The 24,357-nt window shown below is 39.4% G+C and overlaps 1 protein-coding gene across 3 annotated transcripts in view; it reads right to left on the reverse strand.

The window, feature by feature from the left end:
• sbf2 (SET binding factor 2) overlaps positions 1-24,357 on the reverse strand; it is a 119,017-nt gene that overhangs the window by 83,571 nt on the left and 11,089 nt on the right. For 2 of the 3 annotated variants that reach the window (XM_031735931.2, XM_031735930.2), the window contains exons 1-2: positions 21,783-21,923; positions 4,932-5,017 (exon numbers count right to left, since the gene is read on the reverse strand). In XM_031735931.2, coding sequence (XP_031591791.1) covers positions 4,932-5,017; positions 21,783-21,837 — 141 coding nt within the window. In that variant the 5' untranslated portion in view covers positions 21,838-21,923. Of the gene's footprint in view, positions 1-4,931; positions 5,018-21,782; positions 21,924-24,357 lie in introns of those variants that run through there. The other variant, XM_039610550.1, reaches the window with a different exon arrangement.

Genomic DNA, 24,357 nt, shown 5'->3' on the forward strand with positions numbered 1-24,357 from the left:
TCCCTACCTATTACTGTAAGACCAGGCTTTTTTTTTAATTGCCAATGAATAGGTCTTTTCCCTGTTTGGCTTAAATAAGCCAGCATCTCTAAATGCATGTCTAAAACCACAAGAGGACCAATTGGATAACTGAATATGCTGATGGGCTAGCTGCGTGCAAGTAAATTGCTCTAGAAATATGAAAATAAGCAGCCTTAGACTTATTATAGCTCACCACATTCATTTTGAACAGAATAAACGAAAAATCAATAATCACATGGGGAGCCACATTTAGCCCTCTGCATAATCATTGGAGTCAGGTTAACCTTTGCATCGCTGTGTCAGTCATATTTACAACCTTCTGCTTAGCTAGCTTCTGTCACATGACGACTCAGTGAAGTCCTTCACAGAAAAGTTAACGAAAACCAAACATGAATTTGTTTCTACCAACATATTGGGAAAAAAAAATCACCCTTTAAGGAAAAATTGTTACTTCTGTTTATTTGCTAATGACCCAGATAGTAATTATTATTGCTGAAATTTGGTAACAAATAAATAAATAAAACATTTTTTTTTTGATTGAGAAACTCCTACAGGGTCCTAAAGTTGCACTACCTTCAAAGTTAGCTAATTTACAGTATAGCATGAGGATGTGCCCGGATTCTGAAAGGCGAGGTGATGGAAATGTACTAGGTGCACTGACCTCCATCTACAGACCTGGCTCATCCATACCAGATGAGTTCTTGGGCTGGTTCCTATCATCATCACTTGCCTGCAAAGATTAGAAACACATTTTTCCGAGCGCAAGTTGTAAACGCTTTTTCTTGGTGCATTCCTCATCTGTGGTTATTTAGTCTGCTGGGGGCCTGTTGCGACCGCAAAATGCTTTTCGTGCTCAGCTTCATCCACTGATGTGCTCCTTAGTGTTTGTAAAAAGCAATTTTCTTTTTCATGGAGTGGAGAAAATCTGCAAATAATAATGGTTTACATACCAGCTCAAAACAGGGCCAAAATGCAAATTGCTGAGTGGGTCTGTTAAACACTATGGTGTATCTTCATTAAAGCTTCAAAGTTGGAATTTCAGTCATTTGGCCCTTGACCAAAGTTTGTCACACACAACATAGTAGGAAAGTTAATTTCTGGAACAACCCCCTCTTTCCTGTCCTTGCTTACCCCTCCGGGTGCTCTTTTTGTTTGTTTCTAATCAAGAAGATTTGAAAGACTTGAACATATGAATCCTATTCAACATGTTATTCAACAGTCCATTCTAAACTTGCAAATACTGTCATATCTTCGAGGTACAAAATGTGATTTTTGCAAAAAAAGAGAACCCCCCCCCCCGTCCTTTTTCAGTGCCTTTAGTGAGAAACATCATCCCTATGCTTTCTTTGCAAACTGGGGATTGCAGTATGTCTTAATTTGAGTCCAGGCTGACACATAATGAAGAAGCATTGGTGGGGATCACTCCGGAAAGATAAAAATTCACACACCCACACAAGCACAAAAAGAATGCTATGCGGGTCCTCGATGACATCTGGAACCACTAAATAGATTCAGCTAAACGTGTTTCAGTGTTGCTATATTTAAACTCGATGAATCCGTGACAGGATACTTGAGGGATGATGCAGAGAAAACAGAGCCACCTTGGTTTCTTTTTCTCAGACGCACTTACAGTAAACTAGGGTTTGAACTCAAGAAAAAAAAAAACCCAACTCGCCAGTCTAGACACATTCTCTTCATTTCATTTACTTGAGCTACGCCAGTCACCGATGCCGTTTGTCGGCTTTGAGGAACATTGCGCTTTTTTGCATGACACATGGTTGCTCGTATCTAAATAATGACTCCCAATGAGACATTCCTGTCGGCCACCAGCAAGACTCAGTTAGTTACACAGGAAGACGCCAGCATGCCATTCAAACCGCCCACTCACAATATGTCCATTTGTGGCGGAATAACAGCCTCACTTGTCCTCATCTGCCTTATAAATACCGCTGCGTAAACAAAAGTCTTGGAATAATAGCGTCTCTTTAACCGTGACAGAGATCCCAAAGATTTCAGCTGCAGCCATAATACCTTTCAGCCATCGTTTAATCAGTGATCGTTTAATCAAAAACCTTAATTCGTAAATCATCTAAAAGACGGAGACAGAACTGTAATGTTAAATTTTTAAATCTTCAAATATTATATGAAAAGAATAAATTATACATTCCAGTTCATAAAAGACTCCATCATAGTGAAAAAATTACCTCATCTAAACATGACTTTCTGTGGAATGCCAAATGTTTGCATAAACTAAGTTTATCTTGGCATAGATATCTGACCCACATTATGCAACATGTGTGCGGTCAAGTTACAGAAGGGCCACAATTTTAAGGAAAAAAAAACAAAACAAAAAACAAAAGAGTGTCTTAGCAAGGTGTCGAGTGACCAACCCTGACAGAGCAGTTTTAATGCATCTTGGCATAGAGTATCTCCCTGAAACCCTTCCGGATGGCTGAATACCATTCTTCCACGAAATATTCACTTAATTTGGTGTTTTGATGATGGCGATGGGGTGGAGAAAGCTGCATAACAGATGTGATCCAAAATCTTCCATAAGTGTTCAAGAGGGCTGAGATCTGGTGGCAGCGAAAGGCCGTAGCATGAGTCACAAGATAGGAAAAATACATGCAGATCCACACCAAAAAGTGAGGCAGGTGACGGGCTGAAATATGTATGAAACACACTGACAAGAGCAGAGCAGTTTTATATATTTATTGCATTTGGTAGGGTGTAACGTTTGGCGTCCACCTGCTCTCCATCAGAGGACAATCAGGAAGAAGTTGGTCTGATGAAGAGCAGGTGTGCTCCAAACGTTACACCCTACCAAAATGCAATAAAAAGATAAAACCTGAGTTTTGCATGTGATCGTAGCACGAGTCAAACATTGTAAAACCATGCAGTGACCTCTCTGGCCCCATTGATGCGTTCGTCCTGGCAATGATGACTTTCATGACAAGATACAGGAGATGAGTCAGAACATAGAGTATTGATTTTCAGTGATCTTTCCCTTATAAAGCAGGGGTCTGAAACCTGTGGCGCAGTGTGCCTTTGACTCACAAAAAAATGCTTGACCTGCAGCTGAACTTTAGTCAAAATTGAACTGAAACTGGTCAATTTTTGAAAGTTTCACTATTATTTAAAGTCTTGAGGCTATATATTTTATTGATTATCAAAGGAGGCTACTTTTCATTTGACTGATGTCCAAAAACAAAGAAGTCTCAAAGTGGGCGGCATAGCTTTATTCTCAAAGTACCAACTATTTTATTATTGATATTATTTTAAAACACATGGATCAACCATATTATGCATGACCTAAAACTTAATATTGTTTTGCAGAAAAAGAAGAAATCTGGCAACAAAGCTGTGCAACCGTCTGGTTGTTACATTCAATTCAAGCACTGAGGAGAGCAGGCGCTGCCTCGGAGAAGTGAAAAAAAGAAAAGAAAAAAGAAACAATGTACAGATGAGCTGGACAGCATCCTGTGCAAGTACTGCGTTTGGATGCAAAGTCCTTTTGCTGTTTTCCCTCCCTGCTGACTGCCTGAACTATTTAGCTTAGTCATTAAAAGCTTATCTGCAGTAGCTAATATAAATGAACAAAACAGATATAACGCAGGCGCTCGTGTCCTGTGCAGTAAGATACTGTTAACTGCTAATGTTACCCCAGAGATTGACAGTTTTCCCAGTGCTGAGAAGCAAATATTTGTTCATCCATTTCATTGTCCATATAAGGAAAACAGACCCCCAGTCACAGACCCCTTAGTCACCCTGCAAAAGAAAAAGAAAAAAAAGGAGGGGAACAAGCTAGTATCTATTCTCTTAACATGACTTAACAGGAAGCTGGAGAGAGAATCAGAAATGGAGACCAGATAGCAGGGTGGGCAAAATGTGAAAAGGAGACGAAAGGGGCTACCCAATTAACGACCGCGAAAAGGGTTTAAACAAACTGGAGTAAACAATTTAGCTGAAACAGGAAATGCCAATATCTGATACACAAGCTCCAAAGGGCAAGAGAAAATTCCCTGGGGTGTAATCTGTCATCTGACGCTGAAAATACTTCAGATTTCTTTTTTTCCCTGTGACAAATGTTTCTTATGATCCAGCGCTTTACACAGAACACATTTCCTAACATTGAATCAGGAAGCATGCAGTGTTATTCAACAAGGTCCACCGTTAAACACTAAGTGGGGTCAGCACTTCAAACAGCACAATCGTTAGTCACAATAAAGATGGAAATATTTACATGCCATTCAATCAGAATTAACTCTATCAAACAAAACAAGTGTACACTAAAGGTGAAATATCACAGTTCTCTTAATGAGACGTGTAGAGGTAGTGGTAAAATAGGCCAAAGGAAGGGTCAAATTTCTAAATTTTTCCCCCTCATTACTCATAAAAGCTCAGTTTATCTAAAGTACTGCGGTGAAAATGCCTTTTTGTTGCGAGAGGTCAGAGGAGAATCGCCAGACTGCTTTTATGCTGACAGCATGGCAAGAGTAACTCAAACACTTGTTACAACCAAAGTATGCAGAAGAGAATCTCTGAATGTACAACACATCAAACCACACTGAACCAGACGGCTCGTAGTAGCGGAAGAACAGGGAACTGAGGCTACGATTTCAAAGGGCTCAGCACAATAGGACAATTTTAAAAAATGGGAAAATCTTGTCTGGTTTGGTGAGTCGATATTTCTGCTGTGACATTAAGACGGTAGGGTTAGCATTTGGTGCAGTGTTACATGAAAACATGAATCCATCCTGCCTTGTATCAATGATGATAGAATTTCTGAGCCATGTTTCCACCCCCTTGTTGAATCTATGCTACAAAGAATTAAGGCTGAATGGCAACTTTTAGAACCCTTGAGCCCATTTTGAGTTGTTGTGAGTGCAGAAGTAGGTATCATGACTTGCCATTTCCACCCCCTGAGGAAAAGCTGTTCCCTCCCAGTCCTTTTTGGGAAATCGCTGAATTATCTTTCCACATCCCTCTCCTGAACCTGCAGGTAAAAGCAAAGACAAAGACTGGTCAGTCATTACAGAACACTTTAAGCGCATTAACACAGATTAAACAGGGCAAGGTTTAGTTTAATATTCACAGTGTAAAATTAATGTCCAAAACTCAAGCACTGTACGGCATCCAGAAGGCACACCCGTGCTTTAATGTCAATACCAAAGTGGATCAACAACGCCAACACACAGGGCAGAAAAAAACCTTTAAAGAACAACGAACCAACTTTACAGCTAACCATTTTTTTGTTAAGGGATGGATGCTTCTGAATGTAACCGTGTAATCAGCAAGTATAACCACACAGTAGTCTACATTGTGTTTTAACAGAAGCAACTGATCCATTTTTTTCCAAAGAGAACTTTCCTACAACAAAAGTAACATATTTATGAAAGAAATCCAGACACAATTAAGCTGAAAGCACTAATTTTATCAATAGTTTTTAATTATCAACGTTTCTTAATGAAAATAGATTGTACAAAGTGTTTGTTTTTTGCGGACACACACGCACACATACATACAACTAAAGAGCAATAGAAAATTACGACAAAACCTTTATTTCATCTAAAGAGAAGTGTTAACTGTTTCAGTGTCAGACGGTGCTGTAATCTGTGTTACCGATATACAATCAATGACAGATAAATAATCTACTAATGTAGCATGGCTGGAATATTTTACCTGAACAGAAAAAAGTCATTAATGTATATGTATGTAAGTCAACCAATTCAGCAGCATGTTGATATGTAATATAACAATACCTCAATTTAAAGATTTCTCTTTCAACAAATAACAAATGAAAGTCAGCAATAAAGTATGTAATGTGTAAAACGTTCATTACTTTGTTTCTCCTTTATCTGGAAAAAAACCCCCAAATCATCTGATAATTTCTAAGAAAAGTCATTTAAAAGTGTTTTCACAACAACCAGGAAGTGAGAAAGCGCTGAGAATTAATAAGAAGAATTTTTTTCCCCCCATTTTTACTTGTAAAAGGGAACTGAAAAAAAGATCGTACTGAAAAAAAAAAATAGAAACTACATTTGTTAAAAGAAATTTGACATATTATGCGTGAAAGTCAAATAGGTTGAAAGGATGAGGATAAATGCATCAGAGAACTGGGGAGCAATTCATGCCAAACAAAACATGAACTACTGAGTTTGATCAAATCAACCCCTCCAGGAACTGGAACGGTTGTCTGTTTTTCAGTATTTCCTTTTTTTTTTGAGACAAGTCAGCAAATGTGGCTATACATGTTTTCTGTAAAATCATAACAGTACCAGTAAATTCTTTTAGTTTATTTCTGGATACTAGTTAAAAAAAAATACTACCTTATTAAATAAACATATTTAACCCCACGGAAAAATAAAATCATCTCCTTGGTTCCTTCAATTTATCCGCTTTAACTGAAGATACGCTTCAAATAAATTGAGTCGAAAGAGTACAGTGTGCTAAAAGAATCGAATCATAGTTAATGAATACCACCTATCATTTTGTGAATGATCTTCCAGCATCACTGCAGTATTATCACCAAAACCAATTCGATAACTCTGAAATGCATTCTCGCAAATTTGGTGAAAAACTCGTTTTGGATAGAAAAAGGTCCTGGTGAGACTGAGTAAGGCAAGATGTTTAAGGAGGAATGTGTGTGTGAGAGAGACATGAAAATTACAACATTAACACAAAGCAGATCACAGGACTCAGAAGGCCGCTTTCAGTGATAGCGTATGGACAAGCAAGTACTAAGACAACACTAAGCTTATGGTGTGTGTGAGAATATTTTAAGTTATTTATCAGTAAACTTCAACATGCTTTTACGGAGACTAAAAGCATCCAAACCCTAGGTGGTAATTTTGTCACTTAAGATGTACAGTGAGGACCGTCTCCACTTAAATTCATATTACAAAAACCCACTGCTCCAAGCTAAAGTCCATAATTAATCTTAAATGCATATTACTGTGAAGTGAATACATCAAATTACTGAATGATCTGAAATATGTTGCCGCTGAAATAAACCCTGCCCTTCACTTTTGTCATTTCCCTAAAGAAATTATTTATGTTGGCAGTAAAGCATACATACATATGCAGTACAATGTAATGTACCAATCAATGCCATCCACACTTAGAGTACATAGTGGTGACAGAGAGCTGGATACCGATCTATAGCAGCTGTAGTCAACTTCCCATTAGTGAGGTTGACCATCTAAAGCTTTACCGCTGAAATAACTCACAGATTTCCCCCTGGACCCCATATGGCCGGGTCTTGCAAAACCCCAAAACCAAAATTAGATGCAATAATTCACTTATGCAAAAACAATATGTATTTAGGACTTGATATATGACTGCAGCATTCTTGTTTAGCAATGTTGAAGGCTAATAAAAAAAAGCAGCTTTTATCTAATTAGGGAAAAATTCCCCCCACTTAACATGCCAAAAACAGCATTTGGGGGGTCTGTTTCACAACATGCACTTTGTCACAATGTATTGCCTGACCCCATGACTTCATCCTCACGTTATTTTAAACTCTTAGTCACTCTCTGACAGTTAGGACACCCTTTCTATTCGTCAGCCAAGAGAAAATGGTCTTTTATCAGGAGAGTACGAAAGAAACAGACAGAAATTGAATACATGTGTCTCGTTTTTTGGAATGCTTTTAACTAAACTGTATAAATAGCCCTACAGGGGTTTTTTTGTTTATGCAATCAATAAAAAAACATTGAGGCTAAATTTTGTTTTTGCTGTCACATATGGTGCTGAACATTTTTTGTAGAATCACGATAATTAAAACACACTTCAAAAATATTTTTGAATTTACTACATGGAAAATTAAAAAAAAAAAAAAAAATTCCACATGCCACAATCAAAGGCATGATGTAAGTATTGGCTAGCACTAAAATCATATGAAACAGTTACAATGGTTAGGGAAATCAAAACCAAGCAATGTGCCTTTTAAACATAATTTATAACCTGCAACTTTAATTTCAGACAGTAAAAAAGAAAAAAAAAACCTCAAGAAGCCACACAAGGACATTGCTGGATGGATTCGAAGATATTCCATCTTAGGATGTGTGAGGACACTGCACAGCGTGGTATGGTAAGTACATTCTGTCAGTGCTGTTAGGGAGAGCGCCAAACCATAAGCAGCACCTGTCACTGGAATAAACAGGGAGGTTCTTCGAAAGTATGTGCTTATATGTGTACCTGTGCTGCAGCTAGGCTAGCAGCTTACGACAGCCTATCAAATATGGGTGTAACACTATGCATACTCCTCGTGAAATGCACTCACGCCCTTTCAGAGACAATTACTGTCAGAGATCTATTTATGTCTCCATACTTGCGCTCCTGGGACAAGCTCCACTTGGAACGTTTCAATGCACCAGCTGCTGTCCGTCAGCTATAGCATGCTAGCCTTGAATCCTGCCAGTTTTATGACTTGCTGAGTGTCAACTGACCTTGTTGCACCACCAGAATCTGTAACGTTCCTGCATACTCGGCACAGATTAACCAATCGGCCATCATTTGGAGTTCAAAAGTCAGTTATCAGAGACTGTAAGTGAAAGATGGGCAAAGCTTCTGGAGATGAGAAATTATGCCTGTGAGCTCAGTGTACACTTTTCTGACGAGTTTATGGTCTTTATCACTTACTTCAAGTCTTTCTGAATACAACGTGATGTTCGTTTTTTAAAATTGTTTTATTTATTTATTTCTTTAATAATGTTGGTCCCATCAGAGTCAATTTGCATCACTACCTGCCAGGGGGTGAACTCTGGAAATAAGAGAAATACATTTTGATGTGCAACAATTTCCATTTCTTATCAAGGTTTTCCAGTTCCCCCCCAAAAAACAATCAACATAAGCCACCAGTGATAGTGTAAGACCGACTCAGCAGTGCACTTCAGCAGTCCTAAATCAACACAGTCAAATGCTGTGACTCAGCAAGCTATTCAACAGACTGCTTATGAAGCCCCTGTGTCACAGTTTGGCAATAAGTCATATGCCAAGGGAAGTAGAATTGCTTGAACAAACAGGGAAAAAAAAACCCCAACTGCAATACATTATCAGAATGACATGAGATCCTACAGCTGCAGCATTCATGCACCAAGCGTCTCAAGCCCGCTGTCAGCAACGCCATGAAATGTAGACCGCTGCAAAGGACAGCAACTAATTAATCATGCCGAAGCACTTTGGCCTTAATGGGACTGATGGCCTGGATTCGGAATTGTATGCAGAGTATTGCGCAAAGGTTTTAGGCACTTGAGATGTTTAGATTAATTCAGAAATATGCAGGGAGAGTCGTAAAAATTATCTTCAGCCACAACAAGTTGAAGGAGACCTGCAACGCAGACGGTGGGGGGTAAGCCTTAATCTAACATCACTTAAGCTATGTACAAAAGGAGGCAGACGACAGTGAGACTGCCTAAGTCAATGGTACAGTTTGAGTTGACTGGAACCACTTAGGGGATGGATTTAACCTCACACTCAGGTAACATCCTGCTATCTATCTACCAGCTACTGATGGCTGCACGAGAGAGGGAGAGAGAGCGAGAGAGAGCGAGAGAGAGACAGCCATAGACATGTTTATTTCCTACTTAATGCATTAAGAGAAAGTAAAATGTGCTCTGCGAGCTGAAGAGCCTCATTCACACACAGCGATCAATAACTTAGTCTACTTCTCATCTGCTCTGCAACACGCTCTCCCCTCACACATACACTCTCAGATTAATACCAGAATATGATAGAGCATTGCAGGAAATAGCTAGCCTGTGCATGAACTCATTTAAGCATTCATTTTTAAAAAAAATCAATCAAACAGACAGAAACTCCCTCGGTCTGCTTTTTCTCATTTTGAAATGCTGAATGTATCAAATTCCCACATGCATTCATTCAAAAACACTGCAAAGGTGTGAAATACAAACTATTGCCTTGACTGGCAAGTTATAGAGGCTATCACTCTGGTCATCATTGGCCCTGAAGTTCACTGGCAAAAACCCTAGGACCTACCTGCGAAGTTCCTTAAAAACACTGTGCATGCAAGGAAAGCTGTGTACCACTGATACCAAGTCAGAGAGTTAAGTGACAAAAATAATTTGCGTCATTAACTCAGAAAGCATTGATGTTTTCCATTTAGAGGCTAAAAACAAAGAGAAGCCTGATGTTGTTTACACTATTGCCAGTGTCTGCAGGGACACGGAAAGCATGTGCAGATATAGCATGGCTTGTGCTGGTAGAACACCAGTCTGCCTGACCGTTACATGTCTTCAGGTTTTTACAGCTCCTCTAATTGAAATCACATGCTTCGAGTGCTCCAGGTTCTAATTTTCAACCGCAGATGAAAATAAATGACAGAATTCCTCGCATTCCACGAGGCTGCACTCTCGTATTAAAACAAGCCGTGCTTTCAAATACGGCCCCCCTGATAACTATAAAGAACCCCATTGGAGAGGATAATAGAACCCAGGCCTGAATGCGAACATGCTAATTTGAACATCCGCTAGCACGACACGAGGGGGGATGAAGTCCAAAATCAACGCGTCTTTATTTATTTATTTATTTTACAGTTTTTTTGGCATGAACTAAACCTGCCCAAGCCCACGGCACGCGTGTGTATGTTTAAAAGCATGGCGCATTTCCAGCTCAATAAAGCACAACCTGCGTGTGGTATGGCTCAACAAGAGGGCTGAAAAAAAACCAAACAGAAAAAACAAAACGTGAAATAAACGATACATCCAAATAATCATTTTTAAATGTCTTCGGGGACTAACTTACTAGGAACACTAAATATTGGTGAAACAGCCTTTAATAAGTGTTTAATAAGGAGATTTGTACATTCCAGAAAAAACATAAAAAGCAATGATCTCGTAAACTGACACTTCGACGCCAGCAAATTCTTATCAAGGGTTTGTGGCAAACTGTAACAGCTTATAAAAAACACAAAAATATTCCAAATGTCCAGGAGAAAGGGGGGAAAAACGTGGCTGTTCCTCTTTGTTGTCTTCCTAAAATCCTTCATGTTTAGCTTTAAACCGACTGCTTTCTTTGCAGTTTGTAGCTAATTTGAAAAAGCCCAGTGATTTGCTTGACAAGCGTGAAAAAAGATCATCATTTGGTCAAATCTAATTGGCCGTTTAAGCACTTCTTAGGCCTTGATTATAGTCCACTGTGGACACAAATGGCTGGAGACTCAATGGCTGAGTAGTCATTCCTTTTATACTTCTTTGAAGTCTCCTGTAAGTCCACCGCCTGGGGGAGCATGCTCAGTTGGTGCATTGGAATATATATTCTCTCCGGACGAGCCCACACAGTCACACGACACGCAAGCACATCTGAAACAGGCAAATGTTTTACCACCGGGACCAAAGTGGATACTAGCAGACACCGAAAGTATAATCTCGCCTTTAAACTAAACTCTAGATTTGCTAGAGTCAGTGCTGTCAGTGGTCACTGACACAATTGCAACAGGTATTTTGTTTGTAAATGCAGAAACTCGAGAAATCTGTGGAAATATTTAGGAAACATTCATCACACTCAGATGGCGAAATGATCACTTTTCGACTGCCTAGTTTGAAGTTCCCCTGTCAATGACCCGGAGTGTTATGTAAGCAGCCTGAAGCTCATGCACGATAATATGTGATATAAAATATGATCATTGTTTAAAACGTTGCTTAAAATTAACTATACAGTAAATAGTTGCAATGCAAATCACTATTAAAACTTTAAAAGCACTGGACTGATAAGCAGCAGCACTAAGACAGGTTGTACAGTTGAAACTTTAACGATCATCCTAAGTCAGCACATCGGTTTTGTTCAGCTGAGAACGCGCTCTAATCTGCAGCTGGACAGAGGTGAGCGTCCGACACATTTGCACATTTGCGTGCACTCTTATGAAATGCAAACAAAGGGCAAAATATTCGAGTCGCTTTCTCAGAGGAGTCTAATAGGTGGCACAGAAGTGCTGCAACACGTGGCAATCCCCATCGCTTTGTGGGCAGCTCGACAAATGCAATATTTTGGATTTGATATTGGCCTGAATCTGACTCTACATCGGGTATTGATGAAAATATAGTAATCTATGGGCAATTTTACTTAACAGAAAACTGTGACAGGACTGACGAAAGAATGCTTTAACTGTTCTATTTCCCAAAGTAGACAATATAAAAATATATATATATTTTACCATCACAATGACTTATTAATAAAGTGCTAAAGAAACCACTGGACAAATTATTAACTTAAATACATTTCTCACAGTTGACTAAATCATTTTTACAGGGATTATTAAATTCTGTAGCAATACTGCAGAATTTAATGCCGTCTTTCTCTGCAGACACACACACACACACACACAGAAATGTGACTTAGATCGAATGAACCTAATAATTTATTACTCAGTTGCGTGATTTAGCACAGTCCCAACAACAAGTGAAAAAAAAAAAGTTGTTAGTCTTTCTTGATTAGAGCAGATGTTTCTCCTCTTAAAAAGAAAAAAAAATTCAATTTATCTTTCTGATTTATCTTCCTGCTGTTACTGTTGATAAAATACAGCCAGATGCTCATTTTACCATGTATGGAAAGGCCACCAGTGGACTCTGCCAGTTTACGTAACATGCACGTCACCGTCTAACCTCGTTTTGGCCCAGGCACTTACACAGGTGGACCATTCTGGAAAAGCTTCACAGGTATGGCTAATTCACTTTCTGTCACTTTACTATCACTACCCAAATATTAGGAGAAATTCCATGCATAAACCTAAAAACATGATTTACTTTAAACTATTACAGTAAATATATAATCATAGTTTGAGCATAAATATTCTACTGGATTTGCTCCATCCATAAGAGTTTAAGTTGAAAATATAGTCTCCAGATGTGAGGAAAATATGGCTATGGTAGCAATCTTCTTTATTCAAACAGTCACAGTGTGGGGAGCAGCTCCCATTGTCTGAATAGAACCACAGTCGACGATGCTCAGTCACAGTTAACCTGATGATAAACATGTTTTCAAATCCTCAGCTACTATAGAGGTCTCCTGTATGAAAACATTTGCATGCAAATTCTGTAAAAGGCCAAATTTTTCCTGTAACATCATCGCTGTAGCTAAAGGAAGCCCAGTTTGACCTCAAAGTTGACCACGATCAGGAAACTAACTTCTTCTGGATGTCCTGTGTTCAAGATAGGCAAAGAAGTGAGCTGTGGTTTTATTTGCATGGTGAAAGGGTACCACAGATTAGACAACTGTTGATATCATAATTAGCTGAAGTCAACAGCTAATTCAGGAAGCTTATTACAAACATGCAAAAAGATAAACTCCCTTTAGGTCATGCCCAGGTCAAAAGCCAGGAGAGGAGCTTTAGACAATTACAGTCAGTGCAAAAGAAAGTTTTCACCAGAATCTGTGAATTCCTGTGAAAAACTTACGTAGCGGCCAAGTGCTGCTAATCAAATGCACTTAATTAACTGGTCATTAGCAAGTGTGACTATAAAAGCAGAAGTTTTGGCAGTTTGCAGGTGTGGAGCATTCAGTTGTGTGTTAACACAATACCACAATGTTCCCAGGAGTCCCAGTAAATTCATCCCAAGATCAGACCGTGCAGTGCTAACCCAAGAGCTACAGACACCACAGACCTCAGTTAGCATGTTAAATGTTTAAGTTCATGGCAGTACAATTAGAAACAGACCGAATAATTACGGAGATTAGAGAGACCTTCTTCTCTCTAAAAAAGAACAACAGAGCTTAAGTTTGCAAAGTTGCACCTGAACAAACCGCAAGACTTTTGGAACAATGTCCTGGACTGACGAGACCAAAGCAGATATGCCTGGCCATAATGCACAGCACCATGTCTGGTTTAAACCAAACACAGCATGTCAGCACAAACAGTTCGTACCAACTGTCAAGCACAGTGATGGAGCTATAGGTCCTGAGTCAACCACAAACACTTCTGTATACCAAAGTACTCTAGAGTCACGTGAGACCACCTGTGTGACACCATGGCCCAAACTAGGTCATGTAGCAGGACAATGATCCCAAACACAGCATCAAAGAATGGCTGAAAATAAAAGGATCAAGGTGTTTCAATGGTCCAGTCAAAAAGGAGACCTCAACCTGGCTGAAATGCTGTGTTAGCACCTTAAGAGAGTTGGGCATAGACCATTTCAGTGAGAGAGAGCTTGATAAAGTAATACAGAGAAAGTGCTAAAGGAGCACTTGAGTTTCTTACAGGACTTCATAGAGACCTTTGAAAACTTTTTCATATGGCAGCAACTTCCTCAAACGTGGAGTACAGTTTCGGCCGCCTCCTCTCTGCTCACAGCTTGACAGCCTTGTTTTCCATCTCAAAGAATAAATTAAACCAGTTTCGATATTCCACAGACAAGTGGTCCCCAGTGGGTTTCTACAAACTACAAAAACATTTAAATATACTAATCAGTCAAATTCTCACCAGTTCCACTTTCACTCAGCTCATGAAAACTAAAAGCTGTGCTGCTCTCTTATATTAATGTCTTACTCATGATTCAGTCGGTGCATGTGGTGGCAAGCAGTTCCATCCAAAGAATTACTCCCTTTTCCAACTTTCATCAAACAATTAGTTGCAATTTCTTTTACAGCCTTTGGTTACATCTGTTGATATAATTCTTGAGACTAGTTTGTTTATAACAATGGCAATACATCCACACTGAGTTTATTTAGGATCAATACCGTATCCATTGCAATGCTTTACAGTATTTTGTGTTGAACCAGCTGTATCCTACCAACCCACTTCATCTGTCTCATTATATTTATCCTTAAAATGTCACGGCGAAAATGGTTCCTGCCATGAACTTTACTGTAATTTGCATAACCAAACAAATCACAATGCTCTAATTGTTTAACACCTTTCAACACACTGTGACTGGGGTAACAGTAGCCAGTGGAGTTTCCCTACATATCAGTTTTAAACTTCAACAGAGAGGAAGGAACTCCCCCATTGTGGTCAGGGTTCTTTCCACCACAAAGTTTAATTCCAAACGAGGCGCTGCCAAATGTGGAGCCCAAAAGAAAACAATCAATGGAGGCAGCGAATCCAAGAGTAAAAGCAGAAGTGAGTCAATTCCACATCTGCCATCTTACTCAGTGCAAGAGCCATAAAGTCAAAACTTTGTTAACAGACAGTCTCTCTTGGTGATGAAAAATGCAAGGACTGGTAATCAGGGTGCAGGAGACCTTATTTACATAGGGACCTAAAAGGATTTCAGGATTACAGGAGAGGTGTCACAAATGTATATGTTGAAACAAATATTCAGCATATGCATTTGAATGTATATGTTGAATATACATGTATATGCATAAGTGTATAAGTAACCAATTATACACTGGAACAGCAGATATTAAAAAAAAGATATTAAAAGGTGTAACCTGTAATTAACTTTTCTAAAAATAAAAATAAAAATAAACACTTCAATCTTGGCTGTTTTGTGTTCCCCTCATTAAAATAGATGACAAAAATAAAGAACTGAAGTGCGGATTGATGGTGAGACGATTTATATTCTACTGACCTTTGTAACCATTATTATCTTGTCACTAAACTAGAAGAAAAATGGAGAAAGTCACTGCAAGCCCATTTTGAAATTTATTATTCACAAACCTCAAACTTTCAGCAAATTTTGTTAAAAAACAAACAAAAACAAAGGAAAAAGACTATTCCAGAAACACAGAGCCAACCACCATTTTCAACATGTTTGTTACCACTAACAACAAAACAGACCACATAACTTAGATAATTATTGATTTACAAAGAAAAACGACTAATTTTGTATCAAAGGCCCAATGTGTCTTCATCCCAAACTGTTATGCACCCATTGCTCAGTTCAGTACTTCCTGTGCACAGTTACTGTCATAAATGAATTCTCAGTACTGTGCAAAAGCTTTAAGGCATCTGTCATTTCTTTATATTCTGCAAGGAAAATGAGAAAAAGGTGCAGTAATCATAACGGTTCATATTTAGTATGACCACCTTTATACCCCAGATCTGGCCCTTTAGTTGACCCATCTAATGTTCCTCACACACAAATCATCTCAGTGGAAGCCATTCATAACAAAGGGAAAAAGGGAAAAAGGGCTGAGGTATGTAATTACACAAGAACTGGGCTGAAAATCAGTGGCAACAGCTCTCATGGAGTGACAAATTTGACATTCTTAATCCAAATTTGCATTTGTCACTCTATAAGATCATCAAATTGCACAGAGAAGGTCAGGAGAGAGGTACAACAGAGAGCGCCTACAGCCTTCTGTAAAACACAGTGGCGGCTCTGTAATCTGAATTTCAGCCATTGATCTAGGGGGTCTTGTCAGAATTGATGGAATTATGAATACAGAAAAATGCCATCAAGATTTCGAACCAGCATACTATTCCATCTGGAAGCATCTGATTGGCAATGGCTTCATTTTTTAGCATGAAAATAATCCCAAACAACATCGCCACTGCATTAAAAGCATACATGAATAACAGACAGTGGAATGGCATCAGTCTCCCCAGAGGCCAGACCTCAACCCTTTTCCATGTATGTTCAGGCAAAAAACAGCAAAAAAAAAAAGAACCCTCACCTATTGCACCTATTTCCCGTTTTTCTTATCAAAAAGAAACAAAGGATAGCTCAAGACATTGGCACAGTAATATAAATGTAAAAGCATTGGTTTTTTTGTGATAATATGCACTTAATAATAAACTGAACAGCCCATGTCAGTCAGCCCCACTGAACAAACTGCCTGTGTCATTTTTTCCAAACCTAACTTGTTTTATTATCAAATTCCTAGTAAGAAAGTTTTTGTTCCAAATAGAAAAAGCTCCAGGAAAAGTTCTATATTTCATGCAGTCTCTAACAAGCACCTTAACTACGCAGGCATAAACAGAAGACAAGAAGGAACCACAAAGCTACGGATGTATGACTGTGTGTCAAATAGTGCTCGAACTTGAAAAAGGATGTGATTCTGTAAATGAAACTACAACCCTACATGGTGCCGATCAACACAAGCAAAACAAGAAATGGTCTAATGACAAAGTTAAGCGAAAGTTTAGGAAGACGGCCATTAAGATAAACCTGAGAAGCAGCAATATATGCTGTTTATAAAGCATTTCCAACCTGATCGAATAACTGAGCAAAAAAGGGGACAAAAGGTTGAAACTCTTAACAGTCAAAGTGACATCATTTTGAAAGAAAGGCCAATGTGCTTCCCTTGAAAGTGGGTCCAAAAGGCAGCACAAACACACTTGTTAAAGGTTGCAACAAAAAGTCAATTCATGGAAGTTTTGGACAGAAAAAAAACTGGCATGGAATTATAGCTGGTTGACCTATTAAAAACATAAACTTCCATCTAACTATTTTTCCAAAATTTCCATGCCACTGATATGAAGACAACTTACAGTGTTTTTCCAAATATTCTTAAGTAAGTTTATAGTCACAATTTAGATCAAATCTTCTAGTTGGCAGCTTCGCATTTCTTGCATAACTGGAAGTTATGTTTGTTAGAAATAAACCAAACCCCAATACTCTCCCATTTGCCAGGTCACAGCGTCTATATTGCACTATTAATAAAGCTGGGAGCAACAATTTATCCTTGATAGAGATCTGTAAGACATACATTTGGCGTCTACATCTAACAACATTTTACTCTTACAACTAGCTGAGCATCATTCCCATTTGGGACATCACGGGGAATCTCATCAACCCAGCAACCGGCTGAATCCATGCCATCACTGATTGCCTAATCAGAGATGTAGGTAAACATAATAGAGCAGAACATACAAAACTTTCGCAACACACCCACTCATGACATTACTATACAAACACAACAATTCCTGTAAAACCACTTGAAATTAAAAGTGAAAACCTTTGCGTCTGTTTTGTCAGGAATGCTCTTATCTAGTGTGTATCTTGGAACCAGCCTTAATGTGTTTCTGCTGACCGTGATCCCACCGTAATCAGAGACCCAGCTTCTGTGTGCAGTAATGTGGTGGTCATCATTAAAAGAGAAAATCCAAGAGGGGAAATACTCTGGAACCTGAAGCTTTTCCAACTTATAGACTGAATCTTTTTATACTTGCCCCTACTCCTTAACTATGCCAATAGTTGTTACTCTTAAATCTTAGGTTGAACTAACAAGTGGACGGACTCTGGCACAGAGTTTTCCAGGCAGTGGCAGAAGGTTTCCAGTGTGTGGCCTCAGAATCAAATCTTTGCATTTTGCAGATGACGTGGTCCTTGTGGCTTCACTGAGCAGTGACCTCCAGCTTGAGGAGAGGAGGTTTGCTGAGTGCAAAGCAGCAGGGATGAGAATTGGAGAATGAGAATTGTTTATGTACGTTTCTAAACTCATCGATGGAAATGAGCTGCAAGTGATCTGAAGAGTATGGATACAAAAAGCAGAAATACGCTTCCTGTGAAGGGTGTCTGGGTATTACCAGTGATCAGGTGAAGGTCTTTTTTGAATGTTTTGGAGAGCCACTACTCCTCAAAAAGAGCCAGTTGAGGAGGTCGGGGCATCTAGGATGCTTCTTGGATACCTTAGCGGGAGGAGGCCCAAGAATGGACCCAAGTCACAATTCGGCTAGCTTGGGAATGCCTCTGTATCTCCACAGATTAGCTGGAAAAGCTATGCTCTGCTTGGACCGCTGTCCCCACGACTCAGACAAGGAAAAGTGTCCAAAAACAGATGGATGTGTGGATTCATATTACTAGTATGCCTGATAATCACACATCTAAAGCTGCAGACTTGCATCTATCTCAGATGGAAGTATTTTGCTCTTATGGAAGGTCTTTTTTCTTTGTTTTGTTTTTTTCCTGGACTGTGCTTGTTACATAAGCCGTTGCCCCACGTCCAAACTCGAAAATCCAGACCGTAGAGTTTGGGCTCTGTGTCTGTGAAACACATTCCAAAAGCAGTTTGATTCAATAAAAAGTGATGATATCCCACCAATAAATTGTTTCAGAAAAGCAGCTGGGCAGATGCCTCTTTTTCACTTGGCAAACTGCAATTTATGGGGAACCGCACGCCAAACCGTATATAAACCTTTGCCAGTAACGGGAAACAGCGCCTTAATGCAAAAGGAAAAAGCCAGGATACACTGCGGGTTCGATACAGGCTGCATCCTTCAAACACGGCGCATTCAGATTCCAACTCATTCGTGAAAATAATTCCAGGGTTTATGGCTCATGACACTGGCCCCCAGGGACACAGACTCAGGTCCAATTTCTAAAAGAGGAATCTGCCGGTTATATTCCTTGCTATCAGACTGACGACTGCACATAATTTTTTATATGTCAGAGGTACTTAAATGACAAAAGCGTGTGCCAGCTATAGGTTCAACCAACAGCAACAAACTCTGGATTTAGAAGGTGCCAAACTTCAGTGTTTTATTGCTTGTTTTAAATCACTTCAGTCTGGTGGACCAATCACACAATAAGCGTGATTTTAAATATATTTCATGAATTGGGTCGTCTGCCTCGTAATGAAAATATCCCAAATGGTCTGGCTGGATTTATGTTGACACTCAGGGGACACAGAAAAGAAATAAAAGAGCAATTTAAGCAAGTTACTGAAACTGGGTCATGCGATTCCAAAGAAAAACAAAAAACAGACCTTAGTAACAAACCACAGCACACGTGTTGACATACTGTAAACATTTTCGGGCTAAATGCAGTGTACAGTATTGCAACTTGAGCCTTACCTACTTGCATGCATGAGCTTGCATGAGAAAAGCTCCACTGCCACTAATTTAAATATTTACCTGACTTTAAAAGCATTAATGTCATACTATTACAATAATAACCAACAGCAATTCATTATTTTACAAGCTGGAGTCTGATTTTACTACAAACTGTGAGCCAGCCTAAAACTTAACAGATTGTGGGCTCAGTGTTATTTCCAGCAGATCCATTCGTAGTAATCTAACAATGAGAAGTGGGTCAGGGCAGTGGAGCAAATGCCAGCACAGCACAGGAGGGTTAATGAGGACCCACGTAGGGATCCCTGGTTTGAATTAATGAGCGAGGTGGCCAGGAAAAATCTGCCGTCTAGACGAGCTGCTGCACATTACCGTGACTAGCACGCCTTCAACAAGAACACTCTTCTCACTCAAGTCATCGCTGTGGAGAAGTTATCTGTTTATTTTCCTAACAAATCTAGAAGGCAGTGCAATTTTCAAGTTCTACCGCTTACAGACAGGGGCGTTGCTGCAGGACTGGTGTCCAAACCATCACCCGATAGGAATACAGTTCAGTCAAGACTTCGGGAATATTTTTGTTCCCCAGAGAGGCTTCCACAGAGATAAGACATAATCAGCCACAACTTGTGCTAGTGGATTTTTACAGCTCTCTCTCTCTCCCTGCAGCTGACTTCTTCATCATCAGCAGGCAGGCAAAGAAAAGACTTAACTCGTGGCCCCTGCGTCTTCTTGTGGCGAGACCATCTGAATGTGAATCCATTCAGACTCTTCGGGTGACGCCAGGAACATTTTGTCCCCGGAGCACAAAATATTCATTTGTCAGTTGGCGCTGGGGTGCACAGAGCTGATGAAAAGCACTGTTTACCTATTATGCATAGCAAGCGATGGTGACTGAGGGGATTCAGCTGCTCCAGCCCCCTTCTGAAGCACATGGCACTGAACGGATGCCATTGAAAAAGTGTCCGGGAAACTTTCTTTTCTACCCTCAATGCAGATTAGATCAGTTTTTTAAACTTTCTCCAGGCAGCTCATTATGCATCATTCTCACAGGATACTTTTAAAAAAACAGTGCATCATGAGAAGTGATAAACTGCAAAGTACCATTCATGCCCTGTGCACAGCACGAACAATGCGTGCAATGCCAAGATGTTTTCATGTATTTATCTATGAATGCTTGGAAATGTGTGCAAAGCTGTTTCCTGTCTTGGATGAAAAGAATGTGAGGCTGGACCTGAGGCACGGCTTGTAAGTGGAAGCATGAGGAGCTTCCTGTCCCACAACAGTGGAGAGGGAAGAGGAGGGAAAAGGACACTGGCCCAGAGCAGGCACTGCCCTTTTGTTGCAGCTGTATAATGTTCCGCCCATCATGAACCACTTCAGCATTCTTCCAGCAAATAAATAAATAAATAAATAAATAAATAAATACATACAACACAACAACTCGCTGACAAGTGTGGCTACAGCGGATAAATACAGACCGGAAACAGAGCATGCAGGACAGCCGAGGTGCAACACCAAGCCCCTTCCCCTCCCTACCCAATTTGAACCCACAAAAAAAAAAAAAAAAAAAAATCCACAACATAGAAGCAAACCGGCTACCAATAGCAATCCTGACCTGGCTTGAGTAAGCACACAAATATGATAAAGGAGGAGCTAGATTTTGGTTTTATATGGCTGAATGGCCCCTTAGACCTGATAACAGGATCACGATCAACAGGGCAGGATGTGACAGATTTTTTTTTTTTTTTTTTGAATCCACGAGAAGTTTCAGCTGATCCAAGTCAAATATCCCAACTCCTCGTGTGTAAACATCCACTGGTGACTTAACATCAGGCGTGTGCTTTCTGTGTAAACACACGCCCGCTTGATCATATTGAGCGGGTGGCCGGTTGAGGAGGAGGGAGTAAAAACCAAAAAGGGAGAAAAAGTATCTCCCAGTCTCGCCTTGTAGCCGTGTGGCTAAGCTAGCGCAATGCTATCTAGCATCAACATCATCACACACACACACTGACTGACGGCCTGGACACAAACCTCAGCTCCGCCAGCTCAATCTGAGAGCCAAACTTACCGGCTTTCTCCTGATCGTATCCCACGACAATGAAATAGTCAGCCAATCTAGCCATGTCTGCCGCTTTTCCCGAGATTTACCAACACAATTCAGCATTTTTCCTTCTTCCAAAGCACAGCCATGTTTGACAGAAGGAGTGTCACTGCGCTTGCGTGCAGGAGCGGGATACATCCATGGGCGTGGGCCCTCTCGAGTTTACAAATACAGCTCTGTGCTCCAGTAGAGACTCGTTTTGGCCCTAAAGCACTGTTTCTTTTTATATATCGAGGGTAGCCAAACCTACAGCCACCAAAACCAAAAGAATACTATATTTTACTTTAACTGTGTGAAGTTTAGGACATTTATTTTTATTTGAACGGCCTCAAATCACAGCATAAGTCATCTCAGGGCACTTGTAAGTAATTTACAGTATAACAGAAAAGAAACCAAACACTTATAATAGGAAAGTTTTATCTTGGCCACTCTTGGATTTGCTAGAGACTCTGTAAATAGAATAGAATAGCCCTTTAGTGTCATTGCACATGTACAACGAAATTATGAGTGCTCCATGCCAACTGTGCAGGAAAAAAATAGTAAAGACATCAGGAATAAAATAAATGGCAAACAGAAGAGAGAAGATATATACAGTAGTACTGCTCTAAAATACTAATGATTAAAAAAAAGAAACACACTTTCACTTTCACTGAGTAATGTAAAATATTTGCATCAGATTTGTAGTCAGTAGAAGTTTCCATGTTACTATATCACAACATGCTGTTTTATTATCCATGCTATGCTCTTTTTTTAGAATGGTGATTGTGATGTAACATCTCTTAACCAGTGGACTGTGTACAAACCCTTAACCTTAAGTGCACATTTGCCACTAGTCAGCTGTCTGAAGCTTAAACCGACAATGTTCTGATTTATTTTTACTTTTTATGCTACAAACTCCAACGCCAAATGCAAAAATTAAAAATCCCCATGCAAGGACTATTCCATAGACTTACAAATTTAATGTAACATAAATTTTTTTTATTTGTTTTTGTTTAAAAAAGATGTCAAATATCGAGTTTGTGCAAAATATTTAGTATCCATGAAAAAAAAAAGAGAAAAGGACAAGCCGAGTAGCTCGTGTCGATGAGTAATATGTGAGTGAGAGAGTCACGCATCCACCACCACCACCTTTGCGGTCAACAATAGCAGGAACACAGCAAGCAATTTCCTCTCTCTTCTTCTTTTTTTTCCCTCGTGCTGTTCATCTGCTAGAAAAAAGACACAGGTAGTCAAAGAGTTGAACCTGTGGCAGAACACATTAACACCCCTTTTTTATATAGCGTTTATCACAGCACAAGAATGATCATTAAGTAAAAAGACCCCACACAACACAATGGATATTTCAAGGTAATAATTATGACTTATCTTTGTAATTTGTGCTTTTGGGGCTGACAGCCTCTTTTTTTTCCCCCTCTTCTCCCAAACATGACGACTGTTGCTCGGCTTTTCTGACACACAGACCTACTCATGCATTAAAGTATAAGGTTGTACAAAAACTGTCGGGTCATCTTACCAGGACAACATCAGAATAGACTTTCAAAAGATTGCTATATAAGGAGCCAAAAAGCACCAGAGGAGTTTTGTTGTCATGATTGCACCATCTCTTGTTGTAAACTCTGGTAGGGGAATTATTTGTCCGCTGGAGGCAATTATCATTGCAAAGTGCTTGCAAAACATTCGCTGCTTTACAACACATGTGTTTGTCATTTATGTTGTTTTTTTTTTTAGTTTGAAATATGACACCAAGGAATGAGGTCGTCTGAGATATAAATAAACTCAAGAAAGTTTTTAATTATAATGAGATACGAATTACAGGATGCTGGTGCGCTACAGGGGAATTTGAAGCGTTACATCGTCTTTAATTCAATTTGAGCTTTTCTTCCCCGTAATTGAAAGTGAAACAAGTATCAAAACTGAAAGAAATACTTGGACCTTCTCTGCAATGTTAATTTACACCATATCCAGTGCCTTGTGGAAATTTCTGTACTGGAATTTCTTTTCTGAAAAAAAGAGAAAAAGTCGGTATTTACAGCATTTCACACACAGGGTCATTCTTGGGTGCATATTACCTCTTTGTGCTCATCTCAAATACAGACACATTAGAGCTTCACTAGCCGTGGCTCAGTGAGATGAGATAAACAAAGTTTTAGCCTCCCCAGCTGGTTATTTTTTTATGCAATTTTATGTGATTTATTTATTTATTTTCGTCCTCCCTAAGGGGCTCGTAATAAGCATCTGTCTCACGAATCCCACAGACAGTTTTGATTTTCCACGCTGTGGAAATCTAAAACATCTTCCCGTGTGTTCATGTAAAAGCAACATGCAAATTTTGAGTTATAATGAAAAAGATAGAAATATAATAAAGTTCAAACTGATGAGACATGTTGGTATCACCTGTATGAACTCAAAACTTATTCTCTGCATTCCTAAGGTGAAAAGTGAGGTGAGATGACACACTATAAAGAAATCTCCGGACTGTTCTAAGAAAGCCTGAGTTAATATTGTTCATACATGACAGTTCTTTTGTAACTTTATTTCTAGT

Source organism: Oreochromis aureus, linkage group 1, assembly GCF_013358895.1.
Source record: "Oreochromis aureus strain Israel breed Guangdong linkage group 1, ZZ_aureus, whole genome shotgun sequence".
Classification (NCBI taxonomy): domain Eukaryota; kingdom Metazoa; phylum Chordata; class Actinopteri; order Cichliformes; family Cichlidae; genus Oreochromis; species Oreochromis aureus.